We start from the raw sequence: 18,008 nt of genomic DNA on the forward strand, positions 1-18,008 counted from the left end.
CACGGGGTCGACTCTACAAAACTGCCGGTTGAAATAATACGCGCACCTCTTCGAATCTGTCACTTCTACGCCGTTAAATGAGACAGATGTCCGATCGTCCTTTTTCACCACATTCGAGAGCGACAATTTACTCGTTCCGGTACTGATGTTGCAATGCTTCAGATGTTCTAGCCACTTTTGCCGCTTATGCTCACCTACTAACCTGTTTACCTCCAGAGTAAGTTCTGGGGTTATTAGGGTTAGTACGGCGAAGCTTATCTCGCTCATTTGCTTATCCCGTTGCCTCTGCTGGGAAATTTGGTCTTATTTTAGGTATTCGGTCAGCAGGTATATAGCGAACGGCTGCAGCTTTAAAGATGTCCGGAAACACCTATCTGCTACCTTTACATCAGATGGGTTGGGCAGTTCTCTGAAGCGGCGATTGGTATATTCTATGAATTCTTCCGTGGTTAAGGGAAGTGCGGCGTTCAGAATCTATGAAGTCGGGTGGTCTGTTGATGGCGACAATAATGGGGAGGTGGTCTGAGCCTAGAGAAATAACTGATTGCCAAGTTACGTCATTCGTAAGACCTGGGGACACGATGGATATGTCCGGTGAACTGTGACAGTCTCCCCTAATTGTGGTGGGCGCGTCCTCAGTCACTGTGCAAAATGTGGAGCTATCAATTTGCTCAGCCATGGAGATGGTGTGGGCCGCCATAACAGCCGATGGCCACTCGCCGCTCGTAATAATCGACCGTGCCATCAGACTAAATGCCGAATATTATCGCAAAAATATTGTGGAGGGTTATAAAAGCCTTGGACAAGCAAACATTTTGGCCGCAGCCCTTGGACATTCCAACAGGACTCAGCACCATCGTACTCAGCGCGCGCCCCCCCAAAAATGGTTACAAAATAAGGTTCCTCGCTTCATTTCCAGCGCACAATGGCCACCAAAATCTTCGGATACCAGTCCGTTGGACTATTGTGTCTAGAGTATTTTGGAAAGCAAGGTTGGCACTAAAAAATACCAAAGTTTCGATCACCTCAAGCAAGCGCTTTGCCGGGAATGGGCCAAAATACCGCCGAGGGACATTTTGGCAGCGTGTGACGGTTTCATTGGCCGTTAGAAGGCCATAATTCGTGCCAAAATTGACCAATTCGAACAAATCTAAACTTATTCTAAAATTTGATGCTATTTCCGACATTTTTTGCTTTCATTTAATAAAATTTAAAAAAAAAAATGTTAAAATTATGGCGTTGACTTTGTTTCAAGTTTTTATCTCACCCTTTATATACCTAAAATAAACGGATTCCAAGCAATCTTAATCCAAAAATTTCCAAAAGTGTGGAAGTGGGGGAACTTGTCTCCACTGCGATGTAAACTTGTAAAACGCCGATACACGTTTAGCTCTACTTCTACTGAAATCATGAAAGTTCTCTTTATTATATTTTTGTTATAAAAGGCCGTTGCCTTACCTTGAAATAAAAACTCTTGCATTTTTTTGCTAAACTATTTTTAATTTGTTTTATTAAAATTTTCATTTTATTAAGGCAGGTGGTTAAGAAGTTTGGTTACATTTTGGAAGATCCTGGTTAATATCGTTTGTTAAACTATATATTATTATTGATTGCGTTTTTTTTTCAAAGAAGAACAATTATTAATTTCTTAAAATATATTGAAAATCGATATGATTTTTTATTTTGAAAAAATCTGTGGTAGTAACAACATTTAGATGTCTTTTGAAATGCCAGTTAAAAATCTTGTTGATGGCACAATTTTGATCAGCTAGCGATGGACTAATGCCCGTTGTAATGAATACCATAATGTAAAAAAATTTGATAAAATTTAATTTGTAATTTAGTTTCAAAGGTGTAATAATCCTTTGACTGGGATATGTCATTTTATCCTTCAGAAATAATATGTGAAAGTAACACATGGCATAAAACATGTGACATTTTGTTCTTTTTTATAAATCTGTATAAGATACTCTTCATCATGTCCTTGAATTTGGTTTAGTAGTCGATCCTTAAAGGTTAATACATAAAATGTTTCGATTTTTTTTAATAATGGATATTTGTTTTTTGGATTATTAAATGCTATTAGAAAAAATAAAATAAGCATACACACACAAATACATAAAAATATATAAATAAAAAAAAGACACACACAGTTCAAATAGGCGGCTTGAATAGCAATTTTTAAACTCAAAACCAAAGTTTGAGTCACGGTGTGAATTATGGAGTTGTTTTTTTTTGTTCAACTTAATCCAATTGTAAAACTAATGTTTTTGTGGCACTGGCTATATAATAGGCACATTCACGTACATCTTTGTAGTATTTGGCAATGGCTGTCTTATCATCCGTCTCCAGGGAATTGCGTAAATTTTCACAGCTATGCTGTATTAAAATATTGTTGCGTGTTAATTGCATTAGCGTCTCACGTATTGTTTCATTGCAATTGGCCTGTGAAAAGAAAAAAATCGAAAGGAGAGAAATAAAAAATATGAATCCATAAAAAATTAGAATTGCATAAGTCGGAACATGAAGGTATGGGTTCGCAATCTAACGTTCTTTTTTTCAACGGAAAGAATATGGATACGCTTAAACAACACTGGAAAATATTGCGATATTAATTTGAAAATGTAACAAGTTAAATAGAATTGATCTCCCTGTTAATGGATCTCACCCCACTGTGCGATGAGCTCAAATAAAGTCACTGTTTGATGTGGATTTTGGTCCAGAGGCATAATCGGGGCAAACCAGCAAGGTATTGCCGTTACATTATCGGAGCGTGTTGAACGAATTTTTGATTTTGGCCACATTTTTTTCAATAGTAAGTCGCTATGTGCTACCTAGCCGAAACTACACTCGATTTTCAAAATATATAGAAGATCAAACAAAGGTATTTTAGTTCAGAGGTCCCATTAAAGATATGTTTTACACATAAGGCTTCCCATCTAGAGTGTCCTTCCAAAGACTCTATTTCTACTGAAGGCCTTTTAAAGAACTTTTAGCAGAGGCAGTGCTAACCAGCGGAAACTACACTCGATTTTCAAAATATATAGAAGACCAACCCAAGGTCTTTTAGTAAAGAGGTCCCACTAAAGGTATGTTATTCATACAAAGCATCCTATCTAGAAAATCCTAACAAAGGCAACTTTTTTACTGAAGACCTTTCAAAGAACTCTTAGTAGTAGAATACTTCCCAAATACTTGTTATCTTAAAAAAGACCTCCCAATGGACTTTTATCTATATAAATTTTCTTAAAAGCCTCTTATTTATAGGGCTTTTAATCGTCTTCCCAATTCCATCTATTTTTAAAAGACATGTAGTGTGGAGACTTCAGTTTTCTCTTATTACCCGGATTTTTTCTTTGAAGAGGTCTTAGCCTTCTCAGTTGAGGCAGGGCATGATTCGGTAAAAGGATTTTCGATCAACAGTTTTTTCACAGTTAGATAAGTCTTCCCTCCCCACAATGTGGGGCGCCCAAAGTGGTTCGATATTAGAAAATCTCTTTTTTGCAGCTAAGGACTATATTCATATTCATGATCATCCCTTTAAAAGGACAAGGATTTGGAACATTTTACACATCGCTTGTAGTCTCTCTTTGGCTCCTGAGTGTCGACGCTTTTCTAGATAACGTAAGAGCTCATGTGAACCCTCTCCTATTATGTCTTATCACTGGATCACAGGCCCACTGGAAAGTCCTTCCCGACAAACTATCGCTTCTTAACATTTGTTTCCATCGTTCCATCTTTTATGGAGGCAAAGATTACCTGTCTTTGTTTCATAGATCAATAAACTCTACAAGTCCTTCCTAAGGTAAACTATCTATATAAAAAACCTCCCAACGGCCTCTTATCCATGGTAGACCTTATCGACAAGGCCAGAAATGTTTTTGGTATCAATTTCGGCTATGAGTTTTGCACCGACCGACAAAAAGGTTCTCAAGCAAAAAGGTTTAGGAATAAGCGTTCTTAATATTTTCAATTCTGGTACCTGTCCTCCTGGGACACCTTGACTATTTCGACGGTAGATCTCCAATGAATTTATATCTATGGAACAACTCATAAAACCCTTCTATCGAAGAAAGAACTATAGAAGTTATATCTATACAATACCTCCCAAAGGCTTTATAACGATAGGAGACCCCAAGAATTCTGGATGCCACACAGGCCTGCTGAGCGAACCTTTATTTTAGGATCTACGAAATACATTATATTTATAAAAGACTTCTTAAGGCTTTAAATTATCAAAGATTTCCCAAAGGTATTCTACCTTTGGAAGACCAATAAAGGGCCATCTATGTATAGAGTAGCACCGCAAAGGCCTTTTCTGTAGAAGAGTCTCAAGGGTCTTCTATCAATCTATAGAATTCTAAACAATCTGTATAAGACCTCCGAATTGTTTAATATCATTTTTTTATAGCCACAAAAAATTGTTTAATTACGCTCTAAGAATTTACCATTCTGGCTCCTAACCCTCAAGGACCCCAGGCACCTCCCACTCCCAGAGTACGTCGGCGGTAGACCTCCAATAACCTTATATCGATAGAACATCTAAAGCTCTCCTATCTAAGAAAGAACTATAAAAGTTTTCCTATCTATACGATACCTCTCAAAGGCTTTATAGCGTGGGAGACCCCCAAGACCTTTATTACGGTCCTATGAAATACATTCTATTTATAAAAGACTTCTAAGGCTTTAATCTATCAAAGACTTCCAGAAGGTATTCTACCTTTGGAAGACCGTCTAAGTATAGAGTTTCCCCGCAAAGGCCTTTTATCTGTAGAAGAGTATCAAAGGCATCTCTCAAAGGCCTTTTATCTGTAAAAGAGTCTCAAGGATATTCTTTCCTCCGAAAGGTTTTCTTTCAATATTATTGTTCTATATCCACAAAAAAAAGGTTTTCCCTTACCGGTGTTGTGAAGACATTTATCAGCTCCAATACTGCCGCCCGAATGCGTTCGGCACATGGTATTAAGGTCTCCTTATTATTTGGATCCTGCATTGTATGTATCAGCTCCTTGAGGCGATGTGTTACAATATCGGCTTTCTGATTAACCTCTTCGGTGAAAGATTTATTGGCCGATTCGATGCCGGCCATTTGATACATGGATGTGGTGTTGCGAGAATCTGATGATGCTTTACTGACATTGGTTTGTAAACGACGCTCGTACATACTGGCCGGTCGTTTTATCGTCGATTGTTGAGAATTTGTGGTCGATGATGAGGTCGACGTCGATGAACTGTTGGCGTTCGAAGTTTGTGCGGCATTGGCCGTAAAAGGCGATGTCGAATTTAAACCCTCCGGCAGGGAATGGGGTTCGTGATCATTGTCGTCTGTTTTGAAATCAATGCGTCTGTTTGGAAGTTCAATAATTCATCGAGGAAAAAGGAAATGGCAACAAATGAAATTAAACAAAAAAGAAAACATAAAAAACAAAATAAAACAAAAAATTAAATTAAAATAATTATTTAAAGAAAAGAACATAATCCTCACAATGGCTCATCGTAAACACTGTTATTGGAGGCCGAGGCTGAAGACGACTGTTGCTGCTGCTGTTGTTGTGAATCCACATTGGAAAATTTCGATTTCAATTCGGAATTTTCATTGGATAGCTTTTGTACAACATTTCGTAGCTGATTGATTTCCGAAACATATTCATTGATTTGTTTGCGCAAATGTAACATTTCGAAATTTTTCACTTCTTCCGCTGGTTTGGCTGATTGATGAACAATGGCCTTGAAGGTGCGAGGCCCCAAAAGGTGTTAACATAAAATTAAACAATAAGAAAAGAAATAAAGGGAAATTAATTAAAAATAAAAATAAATGAAACTAAAACTAAATTAAATTGAAATTCTAAAATTAACTCCCAACTAATTTTTCAACAAAATCTAAATATTTATTAAAAAATTTTGATGAAGGGTTTATAAAAACATAAACAAAAATTTTAAAATAAAATTTGAAATCAAAATTGTTTGTGAAGAAATATTAACACTTTTGATTTTTTTTTATTAAAGGTATTAAAACTTTATTAAATATTTTTTTCTAAAATCTATTTATTTTTAATTTTTTTCTTACTAGAATTAAATATGATTTTACTACATGATATAAGCCATAATATGAGATTTTAAAACTAAGCTTTTGGCGATAGATATAATGTTGAAAACTCTGATACCATGGTACAATAAAAAGGTAATGTAGAGCTCCCAGCTGATTACAATTTTTTTCTAAGATTGCCCGACTTCTGCCAACTTTGTGTATGTATTTATTGTTTTGAAAAATAAAAACAAACTATTTTTAAAATCAATGATTGGAAGAAACGTTTAGGGTTAGATAAAAAAAATACTGCAACCAACTTCAGACTGCTTTATTTTCTAAGCCACTCGTCGGACAGCTGTTAAAATTATTCCACTGACAGCTCATTACATTGTTTACAAGCGTACAAAAGCATTGTGGTGAGAATTTTCCAGAAAAAAAGTTATTCTTGATGGAATTCAAGCGTTATAGTGAGATTTCTTTAAATTTGGCTGGAAAACCACAAGTGGTTATCGTTAGAGCACTCCAGCGTTTAAATGTGAATAATTTTTTTTTTGTGTCTCGTACCATTGCTAGTTACCCTGATACTGGTAGCATAGCAAAACGTGAAAGAAGTGGACGTAAGAAAACAGCAACATCAGCCGAAATGATTCGAAAAATGAAGAAGCATCGCAGTGGTCGAAAAATGGCTAATGAGCTGAACATATGGCGATATTCCATTCGGCAAATATAGAAAGAAAATAGACTCAAAAGAGCTGAAGAGTTGTTTCGCTTGGCCGAAGGTGGCAGCGGAACCACCGTGGCATAAAATAAATGCCGAATTTTATCGCGAAAATATTCTGGAGAGGGTTTTAAAGCCTTGGGCACGCAAACGTTTTGGCCGCAGACCTTGGACATTCCAACAGGACTCAGGACTCAGCACCATCGCACTCAGCACGCGCCACCCAAGAATGCTTACAAAATGAGGTTCCCCTCAGCCCACAATGGCCACCAAAATCTCCGGATACCAATCCGTTGGACTATTGTGTCGGGAGTATTTTGTAAAGCAAGGTTGACACTAAAAAATATCAAAGTGCCGATCACCTCAAGCAAGCGCTTCGCCGGGAATGGGCCAAAATACCGCAGAACAACGTTCGGGCAGGGTGTGACGATTTCATTGACCGTTTGAAGGCCATAATTCGTGCCAAAGGTGACCAATTCGAACAAATCTAAACTTATTCAAAAATTTGATGCTACTTTCGACATTTTTTGTTTTCATTCAATTAAATGTAAAAAAAATGTAAAAATTATGGCGTTTGACTTTGTTGCAGTTTTTTTATCTCACCCTGTACAGAAGATCTTCTGTTCAGATCTCTGCAAAGAAGCTTTAGATCTTCCTCTGCTAAAGAAGACCTTTAAATCTTCAATTTATTGAAGAATTATCGAAGATGTTTGGTCCAACTTAACCATCAGGATTGGCTATCTTCATTTATAATCTTCAAACGTTCTCTGTCTAAAGAAAATCTTTAAAAATTCTTTTTATAGAACAACTTTTGTCCATAGAAATCTTTTAGAAGGACTGCTATCTTCATTTTACTTATTTTACTTATTTTAATTAAATTACTATTATTTTTTTTCTTTGTCAACTATTTTTCCAATCTACCTCGATTTTGATGGTTAATGTTAAATGTTTGTCCATTATCACGACCAGCATCCATAGTTAATGCAATTATTCTATTATTTTGGGATTTCTATTAAATCGATATTCACTTATTTTAAATAGCTTTAAATACATTTCAAACACAAAATTGTCATAAAGCACCACAATCGGCAAAAACAAACTACTGGCATCGAACACCGAGTGCTTAACTTTTTCTCTCACTAAATGCTTAACCGAAACTATTGTTGAGTTTCAAAATTTTCTGTCGCATTAGATTTACCTGTTGGGCCATGGGAGGCATTGGCTCATAATCATCATCGGCCACGGGATCATAAATTGGTTCATCATCGGATAAATTTGGATCATGATAATCATTGCCAATGCCAGTGTTGTTATTATTGTTGTGGTTGCTTTGATTGTTGAAACCATAGAAGCCCGATAAATTATTATTGGGCATGGATGATGATGACGATGCAGCAGCAGAAGCAGCTGTAGGTGGTTGGGGTCCATCGAGTGGCCGTAAATTTGCCATATTTTGACGACGTCGTGCATCAATTAAAACATCCGTTAATAGGCCATTGAATTCTGCACGACTAAAGCGTGCTAATTTTTGACGACCCTGAAAATAAAAAGCAAAATCACACAACCAATTAGCATGGGAAAAAGTAAGGCCAAGTAAACAATTTTTAAATACCTGATTACGGGTGGCACTTAGAAATGGATTGGCTGGTAGAAATGGCACACCAGCAACATTGTCGGCATTGACGGTCGATGTGGACCAAACTGAAAAATATAAATAAATAAATTCATTATTCCAAAACTGTTTTCAGTACAAAACATTTGAAAATATTATAATGTAGGTTGATCCATTGGCGAGGTTGGAAATGTGCAATACTTCTTGAAAAACTCTAATTTCTACAGATATTTTATTAATAAATAGATAGAGGACATATCTACGAAAGTTCTCGAAATGACAATTTCTTTATTGGAACTTTAGAAAACCTGATACTTCTAAAAGACCTTTGAAAGAATTCATCCCCAAAAGACCACTTAATGTCTCTTTATTCCAAAGAGTTTATCTTTTTAAAAGCCTTTAATTTTTAGACCTCTAAAATTGCTTCCATAAGAAGAAGATCTCTAGTCTCTCCAAATATAAAAAATGACCCCCCAAAAGATTTTATGCTATTAAAGACTTCTAAAAAGGGAAAATATCTGGACAGTCTTCTTTACAGAAATGCTTTGAAAGAATGTCATGTACAGAAGACCTTTTAAATGGGTTCAAAGTATACAAGAAGACCTCTTTAAAGACTTACACCTCCTGAACACTTTCTGTCTATTAAAGAATAAAGAGTCCCTCCATGTATTTTCTATATTTTGAAGGAAAAAATATGTAAAATATCTTCCAAATATGAATAAATTGAATATTGAATAAATAATCCTATGACCTCTGCCTCCATACATGGCCTTTTTTAAAAGGTCTTCTAATAAAGGAGAGTATCTCCAAAGTAAAGAGGTCCTTGGAAGGTCTTGACGGAGAGCCCCTAGTCAGCCTCGTTAAAGGTCATTCATCTACGGAATACACCTAGAATACACTTTAAACATGGGACCTCAGAATGCCATCCTAATAAGGAAGATGTTTACAACACACAAATCCTCTAAAGAATCATCTGCTTAAATGGGTTCAACGTATACAAGGGGACCTTTTTATAGACTTCTATCTCCTGAACACTTTCTGTCTATTACAGAATAAAGAATCTCTCCAGATATTTTCTATATTTTGAAGAACTAACCTTCATCTGTAGAGGGGAAAATATCTGTAAAATATCTTCCAAAAATAAAGCGGACTCTTCGGAGAGCCTACCATCTTTACATCTGTAAGATTTTCTTCATGGGGAATCCATATTGAAGACCACCCCAATATACAAAACGTCTAGAGAGCTTTTCGTCTATAAAAATATGTTTCAAAGCTTTTCATTCGCAGACGACTTCTTGAGATTCTTCTTTCAATAAATATCCCTATGACCTCTGCCGCCATACATGACCTTTTCTAAAAGGTCTTCTAATAAAGAAGAATATCTCCAAAGTAAAGAGGTCCTTGGAAGGTCTTGACAGAGAGCCCCTAGACAGCCTCTTTAAAGGTCATCAATCTACGGAATACACCTAGAAATATTCTATAGTGTCTTTAAACATGGGACCTCGGAATGCCTTCCAAATAAGGAAGATGTTTACAACTCACAAAGCCTCCAAAGAATAATCTGCTAAATGGGACCTCTTGTTGGTCTCTAATCCAAGGAATACCCCAAAAATTTCTTTTAAATAAAAAAAATTTTAAATTACATTGGACCTTTAAACGGACTTTCAATATAGGAATCCCATAACGGTTTCATTCAGTTTCTCCGTTAAGGACCCCTTGAAGACCTCCGAGAAGATCTCTAAAATATAGGTGACCCTCGACGTAGGATACCTCCAAAATGAAGACCATCTGGCGGTTTTAGACATAGGTCTTTAAGCATTAAAGACAGGACACTGGAATTCTACATTTTCAAATTCGTTTTATGGATAGAATAGCTTCAAATGTCTTTAAGAAGTAACCTGTGTCCCGTCTTTCATGCTTTTGGCTTGATTACATTGATAATTCTGTTTCCTGTTAACATAGTTTTTGAGAAAATATATTCCATTTGTTTGTGTGTTGTGCCATACTTACTTGCTTCATTCTCCCTGCGATCCACTTCATCATACAAATCCATAACTAATTCTTCAAATATTTTATTCGGTACCAATTGCAAACGGCCACGGGCAATTTTCAGTTGTTCACTAATCTCACTGGTATGGGCATCGGGTATGACCAAATGACGGCCGGACTAAATGGGAAAATCGGTTAGATAAAATTCTACACAATTAGAAAACTTCAACACTTACCGCATGATCCGGTTTCTTGCCACCCAAAAACATTATAATACGATCGGTGACCTCATACATGGCATCCAACAAACGCTCAGCAATCAAGGTGTGATTATTGGCTTTGGCAACTTCAAGTGGTGTCAGGCCATTGCCATCGACCACATTTATTTCGGCGCCATGCACAATCAACAATTCAATTTGTGAAGCCTGGCCAAATTTCGCCGCCACATGCAGGGGAGTGGAGCGTTTCTCTTCGTGAAAGAAATTCGGATCGGCACCTTGTACCAAAAGACGTAAGGATGTCTCCAAATTACTGGTACGCACACTAGCGTGCAGTTGTTTGCTTAATTCATGTTCCAAACCCGCCGAGCCGGTAATATCATCATCCGTATCTTGTAAATTAGGCTTGAGAACAAATGCCAATTGGACATGCTTTGCCTTGATAAAATCCGATTTATTCGGATGCAAAGGATCTTTGGGTGTGGGTTTACGTAAGCGATGTTGTCCCTTATTACCCGATGTTGTGCTATCGAGCAAATGATGTTCCCAAACACAATTGGCACCATGGGCATTAAGGGAATTGACAAAATTCAGCACTGAAGGTTCCCAGCTGCCCTGACGCAACGACTTGACAATCGATATGTGGCGTCCCAAACTGCGGTGAATGGAACAGCAATCGGAACAGAGAAGTATGCCACGATTTATGGAGGCCCATGAGGGATCTGAAAAGAAGGATGTTTTAAGATTATTTAGAGAGGAAATGTGAGATTTTTGTAAGTTTAAAATGTTAGCTCCAGCTGCTGTGGTTAGGATAAAACGACCTTCCTTCGGTAAACATTTCGGAGTTTTCCGACAGCTGGAGCTAAACTCAATTTGTTCCAAATATTCTATGATATCCACTATTATTGTTTGGTCCTTGGACAAAAATTCCTAAAAGCTTTAAAAGTAATTTGAAAGTGCTGCCTTAATTTATTCCTTTATAAACTTTAAGACTATCCCGGATTCGGGATAGGCCTTAAAATCTACGTTTTATCCTTTTTAATAAAAAGAAGTATTTGCGAATTTTTGCCTTTGAATGTTTACGGCCTATTTGGTATCCATTTCATAGCTTTACAATCAACTGGTTGCTCGCCTTGGACCAAAAAGTAACTTAACTCTTCTTTTCATATTAATAAGAAACTGTCCTAGATGTCGTCAGAGTACGAATTATAAGATTAGACAAGTCTTGTCACGATAAATATTTAACCCCTCTCATATCATAGGTCAAATTCTGCTCTAAAACACACGATAACTAGTTATTATTAATTTATTTAATTATGCCAATTTTCGATTCTTACCCGATGCTCCACAATCGCCACAGACTTCGGTTGGTATACGAGTTTTGCTGCGAGACATCTTGGCGTTTTTCAAACTAGCGTTACTTCCACTGGCACCTCCTGCACTGCTGCTGCCACCAATACTACTGCTGCTACGCTGCTGTTTATCCGATCGCAGTCCCTTGACGGCAACACCACCGCCAGATAGGCTCTCACTTCCGGTGGGGTGGTGATGGTTGTTGGTGCTATTGTTTGTGTTAGCTATAAATAGCTTTTTATGAGCTTCCACAACTGAGCTGGCGAAACACATTCATGCCCCTTTGTATCTGTTCTGTTTTACATAAAAAAATTATGTTGCACCAAGCTGTTGCTCGCTCTAACACTAGCAAGGAGGGGGTGCGGTTGGTTGTTTGCGTTTTGGATGAGGGTGTAGCTGGTGATGGCCTTATTAGACAATAGAAAAACAACACCACTTTGAATCCCACCCACCCAGTGACTCCTCCTTTTAAAGACTAAATGGATTTGCCAACGTTGGAAGCAGCTAATGCCGTGTATTGCCGCTTTAAAACCCCGTCAATTGTTTAATATTTAATCAAAAAAACTTTTATTTATTTTTTCAACCAGACAGCTAAGCGAAAAGATTCCGAATGCAGAAACAAAGCGTAAATCCGTGATGAAGATTAAAATCAAAGCAAAAACAGCGATTGTTAAAAGGGGTCTATAAGATCGAAAAGTTCCATCTAAAGGGGTTTTATAGATACAATTTTCTACCAATCAAACAGCTGTTTATTTAGTGGTGGAAGGAGTAATTAATATTATAAAAATTATACAAGACTATGGCCCAATGGACGCATTATCCGTTATTTTCGTTATTTCGTGTTACGCGTCTTCGAAAGAGTCTCTTCGTCGCTCACTTTTGCATATTTCGTTATTTAGGGATGTTTAATCTGACTTTTGCCAAACAACATAGAGGGATCGTTAGATCGACTTAATACCGTAATTTAGTAACGAAACTTTGTAGTTGTAATTCATTTAATGAAAACATTATTTTATTTTGAAATTATTAATATTATTATTTTGCTAGTTTTTATCAAAATAGCTACACATAAAAGTTTTGTTTTAAATATTATAAAAAATGAATAAAAAGACTGATAAGGGCCCAGCTAATACCACAATTACTCATGACGCAGATGACGTGTCGTAGCTTGTATATCCAGACCGTAGAAATTGCCCAATCACAATAACAACAAAAATGGTGTTTCAGTTCGAAATTGTGTTTTAACGCGTCAAATTTTGCAAAACGTATAAAAAATTAATTAAAAAAGAAATATTATAGGTTTAAATCAATCTGCCTGATATTTATCGTTCAATAATCGTTGTGTATTTGTGAATATAAGCATTTTTAACATATCTAAATACATTTCCGCGGTAATGACATTGAATTTATGTTGGTCATGGGCCGTTGTTGGGTTAACAAGAAACGCTTTTTGGTGTCAAATTCCCTCGTCAAATTACAAGGAGAGGGGTCGTACAAGGATGCTCCAACGACCTTTGGAACTAATATAATATTTTACAATTAAGAAATGTTCTTTGTCCTATGCTTGCAGATTTCCCGAAGAGACTAGCTAGGAGTGGGTATGTAAAAATAGGCTTCAATGTTTTTTGGAACTATTAAATTTTACCTTTTTAGACAAACCAAAATACCACAAGTGGCTTGACTTACGTTATGGAAATATTTTGTGTGCCCATAACTGGGAAAACATTCACTTTTTGTAAAATCTTGTGGCAAGCCAAACAAAGATGCGGTTTACCAGCTTTTGATCAATGCAAAACTTTTAATAAACAGGAATTCTGTTAAGGAGCAGGTCTTGGGTAAGTCTAAACTTTTTTCACGTATGATATATATTATGATATATTGAAATAACAACTGAAATGTGCTTAGAACTAGGTTGAGGCCCGTTCCACCATCAGTTTGAAAATTTGGGTTTCCCGGGCCTCAAGAAAAACTCAATGCTTCACCGCCACGAATACTTTTACTTTTAAGAACAGGTTTTGACGAGAAGATGTCTTTGTTATGACGTCTGTTTGAGGTAACTTATATCGTTAGAATCAGCAGCTCAAGTTCTTTACAATGAAAACCATTTGGTTTTTGTCGGTCTTGATAACAATTAAAAGAATTCAAGGATACCTACGGAACTTGAAGGGTTAAATCACTTTAGTAAAAATTTCAAAATTATGCGCGAGGATTTTGGAATAAACTTTTATATTTTGGATTCTCTTCAAATGGTATTAAAAGTCTACTTATTATTTTTAATTATATTTTTAGAACTTCCAAATGTGTTCTTTTGTGCAAGGCTTTATTTAGGTCTTCTTTAAAAGACACCGTTTATACCTTATGCTGCCTCCAAGATGATGCTCTAGAAACCTTTTTTTGTCTCAGCTTTTAAGAGGTGTTGACAGCTTTTAAGAGGTTTTCTAACAACAAAAACCTTTTAAGTTTTTCTTGTTTTATAAAGAAAAGTCATCCTGACCATCATCTATTGTTGGAACACCAAAAGAACGTCTTTCACGCATAGAGAGCATATTCTATATTAAAAAATATGTTATATAAAGAAAAGTCATCTTGAACATAATCTATTCTTGAGACGAGCATATTCTTTATTAAAAATATATAAAGAAAGCTCATAGAGAGTCGTCTTATTCATATGAGACTCCAAATAAATGCCCCATTTTAAGGAGAACTTTGTGTATAAAAGATCTATGAAAAATTTTCCATGGCTAAAATATTTCCTAGTTTTAAAATTGTGCAAAAGACGTTAAGAAGGACCTTTTGTGCATAAAATAGATGAAACGATCCTTTTGATAATCTCTATTTGTAGAAGATCTTTAAAATCATCTGTGTATTCATAAGAGTCGTTTAGGAGCCTGGATATGGCCTCTTCATTTACTTTTAAATATACGACATTCCTAAATAAGAAAATAATTCAATGAAGTCAATGAAGACTTACGTTTCATATATACCTGGAGGTATTTTGAATTCCTTTAAGAGATCCTCTCTTTATAGGATCTTATAAATATGGTCCTTAAGTGTGCTAAAAACAATACAGAACTTATTTTTAGTAGGACACAGGACATATATATACTGGGCACATCCAAACGGGGTACATTCAAACATAGAACGTCTTTTTTATACACCTTCTAAACATTGAACACCACCTAAAGATCTTTCTCTTATTAAAAGGTAATTTTAAAGCCAAAGAAGACTTTAATTTCGGATATATGCAGAGACTGCTTTGTACTTCGAAGAATTTCTTTAAGAGCTTCTGTATTCATAGAATATTTACGAGTTGCTTGAGCGTGCTGAAACCTTTGAAATTAACTTGAATGTAGGACTTATTTTCTAGTTTTTGTATTAATACCCCTTTTTATATTGCCAACCGAACGTTGTGTAAAATACCTTTTATGTAAAATAAATTTTAGAGCTCCTTCATGTATAGAGCACATTTCAAGGTCACCAAGGCTACCACCTTAACTCTACTGCTTCGTAAATGAAATACCAGCAATTCATTTCAGCAGTTGTTTAGCAAAAAGGCTAAAAGTATGCAGTGAATTGGATTATATGTGAGTTCAAGCTTGTTGTCATAAGTTTTCTTTAACAAGAAATTATGAAAAAAGAAATGCTATTCAGCACCCAACATACCAAAATGGCTTGCGAATAATATTACAATAAGCTTGAGAAAATCTTGAGAAAACATTGAAAAATTTTTGTGTAACAATTATAGAATAATCGAAATGGAACCCTTATTTATAAGCTTATACTTGAAATTGTAGAATAAGCTTACGAAAATAATATTATATTAAGCTTATTTTTTTAGTCACTGCCTCATGTGGCCTTGAGCTTTCTTCTCCCTTATTTGAGCATTTGGATCTCTTCCACTAAGACTACACATCTATTGAATTCCTGCAACTTATTTGATGCCTTTATTCTGAAATGGGATTGAAATAATATATATCACACATTCCCGGATTTATTATTCATCCATACCTTAAGAATTCGGTCCAGAAATAAGTCCTAAATTCGGGTGATTTTGCTTTTTACAAAATATTATTCTCAAGCTGTATTGAATTTTTGGTATGTTGGGAATTTTTAATGACTGTTGGTATTATTATTTCGTTAAGAATTTCTCTAAACAATCGTCGTCTTAAAAACAATTCAATAGTTTTAGTTTATTGATTTATCGGCCCTTGAAAATTGGAAATTACCATGTTTTGTATGTTTTTATTTTGACAAAATTTAAAACTTTATTGACAATTAATATTATAGCTTTATATTTTACATAATATTGTTCTTTTATTTTAATTAAGCAATAACAAGAGTTGTTTGTAAGCTCTTATCAAATAATTTTGTTTGAAAAACTGAACATCAGTCTACAATAGTTGTTTAATTCTTTTGCGTTTTAATGTGACTGCCAGAAAACAAGGCGAATCAGCGCTAATTGCAAAAGTAGAGTCGGGACTTGGATATGATCATAGCTGTGAGCTGTGAGAGTATTTTTTTTTTAATATTTAGCTTTAAACATTTAAAACAAACATTTATGTACGACTTTTTGAAATACTGAAAAAAGTTTTTATTAAAAAAAAAAAAAAAACAAATACACAGAATATGAATATGTATATTTGAATTGATTTGTTGGTAATTTGCAGGAAAATCCTTCAACCCCACACACACACAAATGCTATTATTTGGAAAAGGTGCCCACAAATGCATCACATGTTGGACAGAAATGATCCAAATTGGTACACGAATCCAAACAATAGGGAATGCAACAGCAGCCACTTTTCAAAAAAGAAACAACAAAAACTTTTTTGTAATAACTCAACAAAGAAATGTTAGGCCCAAGTCCACTTACCAACATGTCAGTAGAATGCAAGCCAAATGAGTTTTCAATGTTGCTCTACGCTTAGTACGGGTCTTGTTGCGGCATCGACACTGAGGACAAGTCATTATTACGGGTTTTGGCCCAATGGGCTGATTGGTTTCCGTTCCAATGTTATGAATGTTAATCATTGGTGGTGACACTTGCGCTACACTCGATGTGGTGGGAGCATGGCCATGGGTTGGCACTGGATCGAATGTTTCCATTTCGGGACACATGTTATTGAGTTTATTATAAGGTGGCGGGTATTGTGCCGATTTTAGGGTAGACTCCATTTTTTTCCCATACTAAAGAAAATTATAATTATAATTTATTTCAAGAACATTTCCATGGGACCATGTGTACATAATGCTTAGTAAGCAGACTTTTTTTAATCCCCAAACACTTTGTATTTAAAGTTGTAGAAAGAGAGAGAGAGAGAGACAGAGAGTACATACTACTTAAATATGTTTATATAACACTGTTGAGATTATTTCCACTGCGCCTGAATATTACGATACGATTTCGTTCACAGTTAGACTGCAACTAAACGCTTTGTGTTTTGCGATGAAATGCGAATCCTTCTCCCATGCCAAGTACAAACTACATATTTATGTTTAATTGGGCGTCAAAGTTATTAGCATTTCTTGAGACATTCTTCGTTTTATTATTAAATACACACAGAAAATAAATTAGGTTGTGTCATTGCGGCTACAAAGACTATATATAAATTGACGATTTTGGTTTTGAATTGTATGTCTTTTTCTGAGAATGAAATCCGTTTCATGATGATGATCGAGCTCTGTCCACTCCCATTAGTATCGCCTATTAAAAATCCATATTAGAAAAAATATGTAAATTTCTTACAAATTTCTTAATGTGAAGGGTATATATATAGTACAGACCAAGGTTATGTGCGAAAATGGGAAAAATTGGTGGTCTTCTTCACGTAACAAACCAACACCTCGAAATGTACACATTGGGAGCATAAATAATTCTCATAATTTTCTTCAAACTTCACACATTCCAATATTGTTTCAAATTTCTGTTTCAAATTTGCAGTTCGTCACGGGTGACGGAACATTTACCATGCAGGTCCAGGTGTTCGTATAGCCCCATATAACGGTACCTCCCTAAATTCGGTATTTCGATAATTTGTGGGATATCATTTACCGGAATTGTTTCAAATTTCGTATTTGAACTTTTATAGA

At 35.6% G+C, this 18,008-nt stretch overlaps 2 protein-coding genes across 3 annotated transcripts; both read right to left on the minus strand.

Moving 5' to 3' along the window:
- Positions 1-2,225: 2,225 nt before the first annotated feature.
- LOC101888724 (ARF GTPase-activating protein Git) lies at positions 2,226-12,483 on the minus strand. The gene is made up of 8 exons (XM_005188344.4): positions 11,903-12,483; positions 10,584-11,287; positions 10,369-10,525; positions 8,359-8,447; positions 7,945-8,283; positions 5,486-5,727; positions 4,901-5,345; positions 2,226-2,445 (listed from the first exon to the last, which is right to left on the minus strand). The coding sequence occupies exons 1-8, from the start codon at positions 12,189-12,191 to the stop codon at positions 2,245-2,247; spliced, it is 2,466 nt and encodes an 821-aa protein (XP_005188401.1). The 5' UTR covers positions 12,192-12,483; the 3' UTR covers positions 2,226-2,244.
- A 4,038-nt stretch (positions 12,484-16,521) lies between these two features.
- Positions 16,522-17,403, minus strand: LOC101888545 (lipopolysaccharide-induced tumor necrosis factor-alpha factor homolog). Of its 2 annotated transcripts, none has more exons than XM_020038500.2 (3): positions 17,256-17,403; positions 16,792-17,105; positions 16,522-16,717 (listed from the first exon to the last, which is right to left on the minus strand). In XM_020038500.2, the coding sequence occupies exons 2-3, from the start codon at positions 17,091-17,093 to the stop codon at positions 16,621-16,623; spliced, it is 399 nt and encodes a 132-aa protein (XP_019894059.1). In that variant the 5' UTR covers positions 17,094-17,105; positions 17,256-17,403; the 3' UTR covers positions 16,522-16,620. The 2 variants fall into 2 exon arrangements, with proteins under 2 accessions (XP_019894059.1, XP_058986917.1); XM_059130934.1 differs by having other exon boundaries at positions 17,164-17,291.
- Positions 17,404-18,008: the final 605 nt, after the last annotated feature.

This window comes from Musca domestica, unplaced genomic scaffold (assembly GCF_030504385.1).
Source record: "Musca domestica strain aabys unplaced genomic scaffold, Musca_domestica.polishedcontigs.V.1.1 8, whole genome shotgun sequence".
Classification (NCBI taxonomy): Eukaryota; Metazoa; Arthropoda; class Insecta; order Diptera; family Muscidae; genus Musca; species Musca domestica.

What these genes read in the sequence shown, in the direction of transcription:
- LOC101888724 (XM_005188344.4), bottom strand. Translation starts at nt 12,191, where the DNA reads ATGTGTTTCGCCAGCTCAGTTGTGGAAGCTCATAAAAAGCTATTTATA. An exon ending in TAAGTGCCACCCGTAATCAG is followed by an intron (nt 8,284 to 8,358) that starts GTATTTAAAAAT and finishes TTTTATTTTCAG; the next exon opens with GGTCGTCAAAAATTAGCACG. An exon ending in TGCCTCCCATGGCCCAACAG is followed by an intron (nt 5,728 to 7,944) that starts GTAAATCTAATG and finishes CGCACCTTCAAG; the next exon opens with GCCATTGTTCATCAATCAGC.
- LOC101888545 (XM_059130934.1), bottom strand. Translation starts at nt 17,253, where the DNA reads ATGTACTCTCTGTCTCTCTCTCTCTCTCTTTCTACAACTTTAAATACA. An exon ending in GTCTGCTTACTAAGCATTAT is followed by an intron (nt 17,106 to 17,163) that starts GTACACATGGTC and finishes AATTTTCTTTAG; the next exon opens with TATGGGAAAAAAATGGAGTC. An exon ending in TGCATTCTACTGACATGTTG is followed by an intron (nt 16,718 to 16,791) that starts GTAAGTGGACTT and finishes TTTTTTGAAAAG; the next exon opens with TGGCTGCTGTTGCATTCCCT.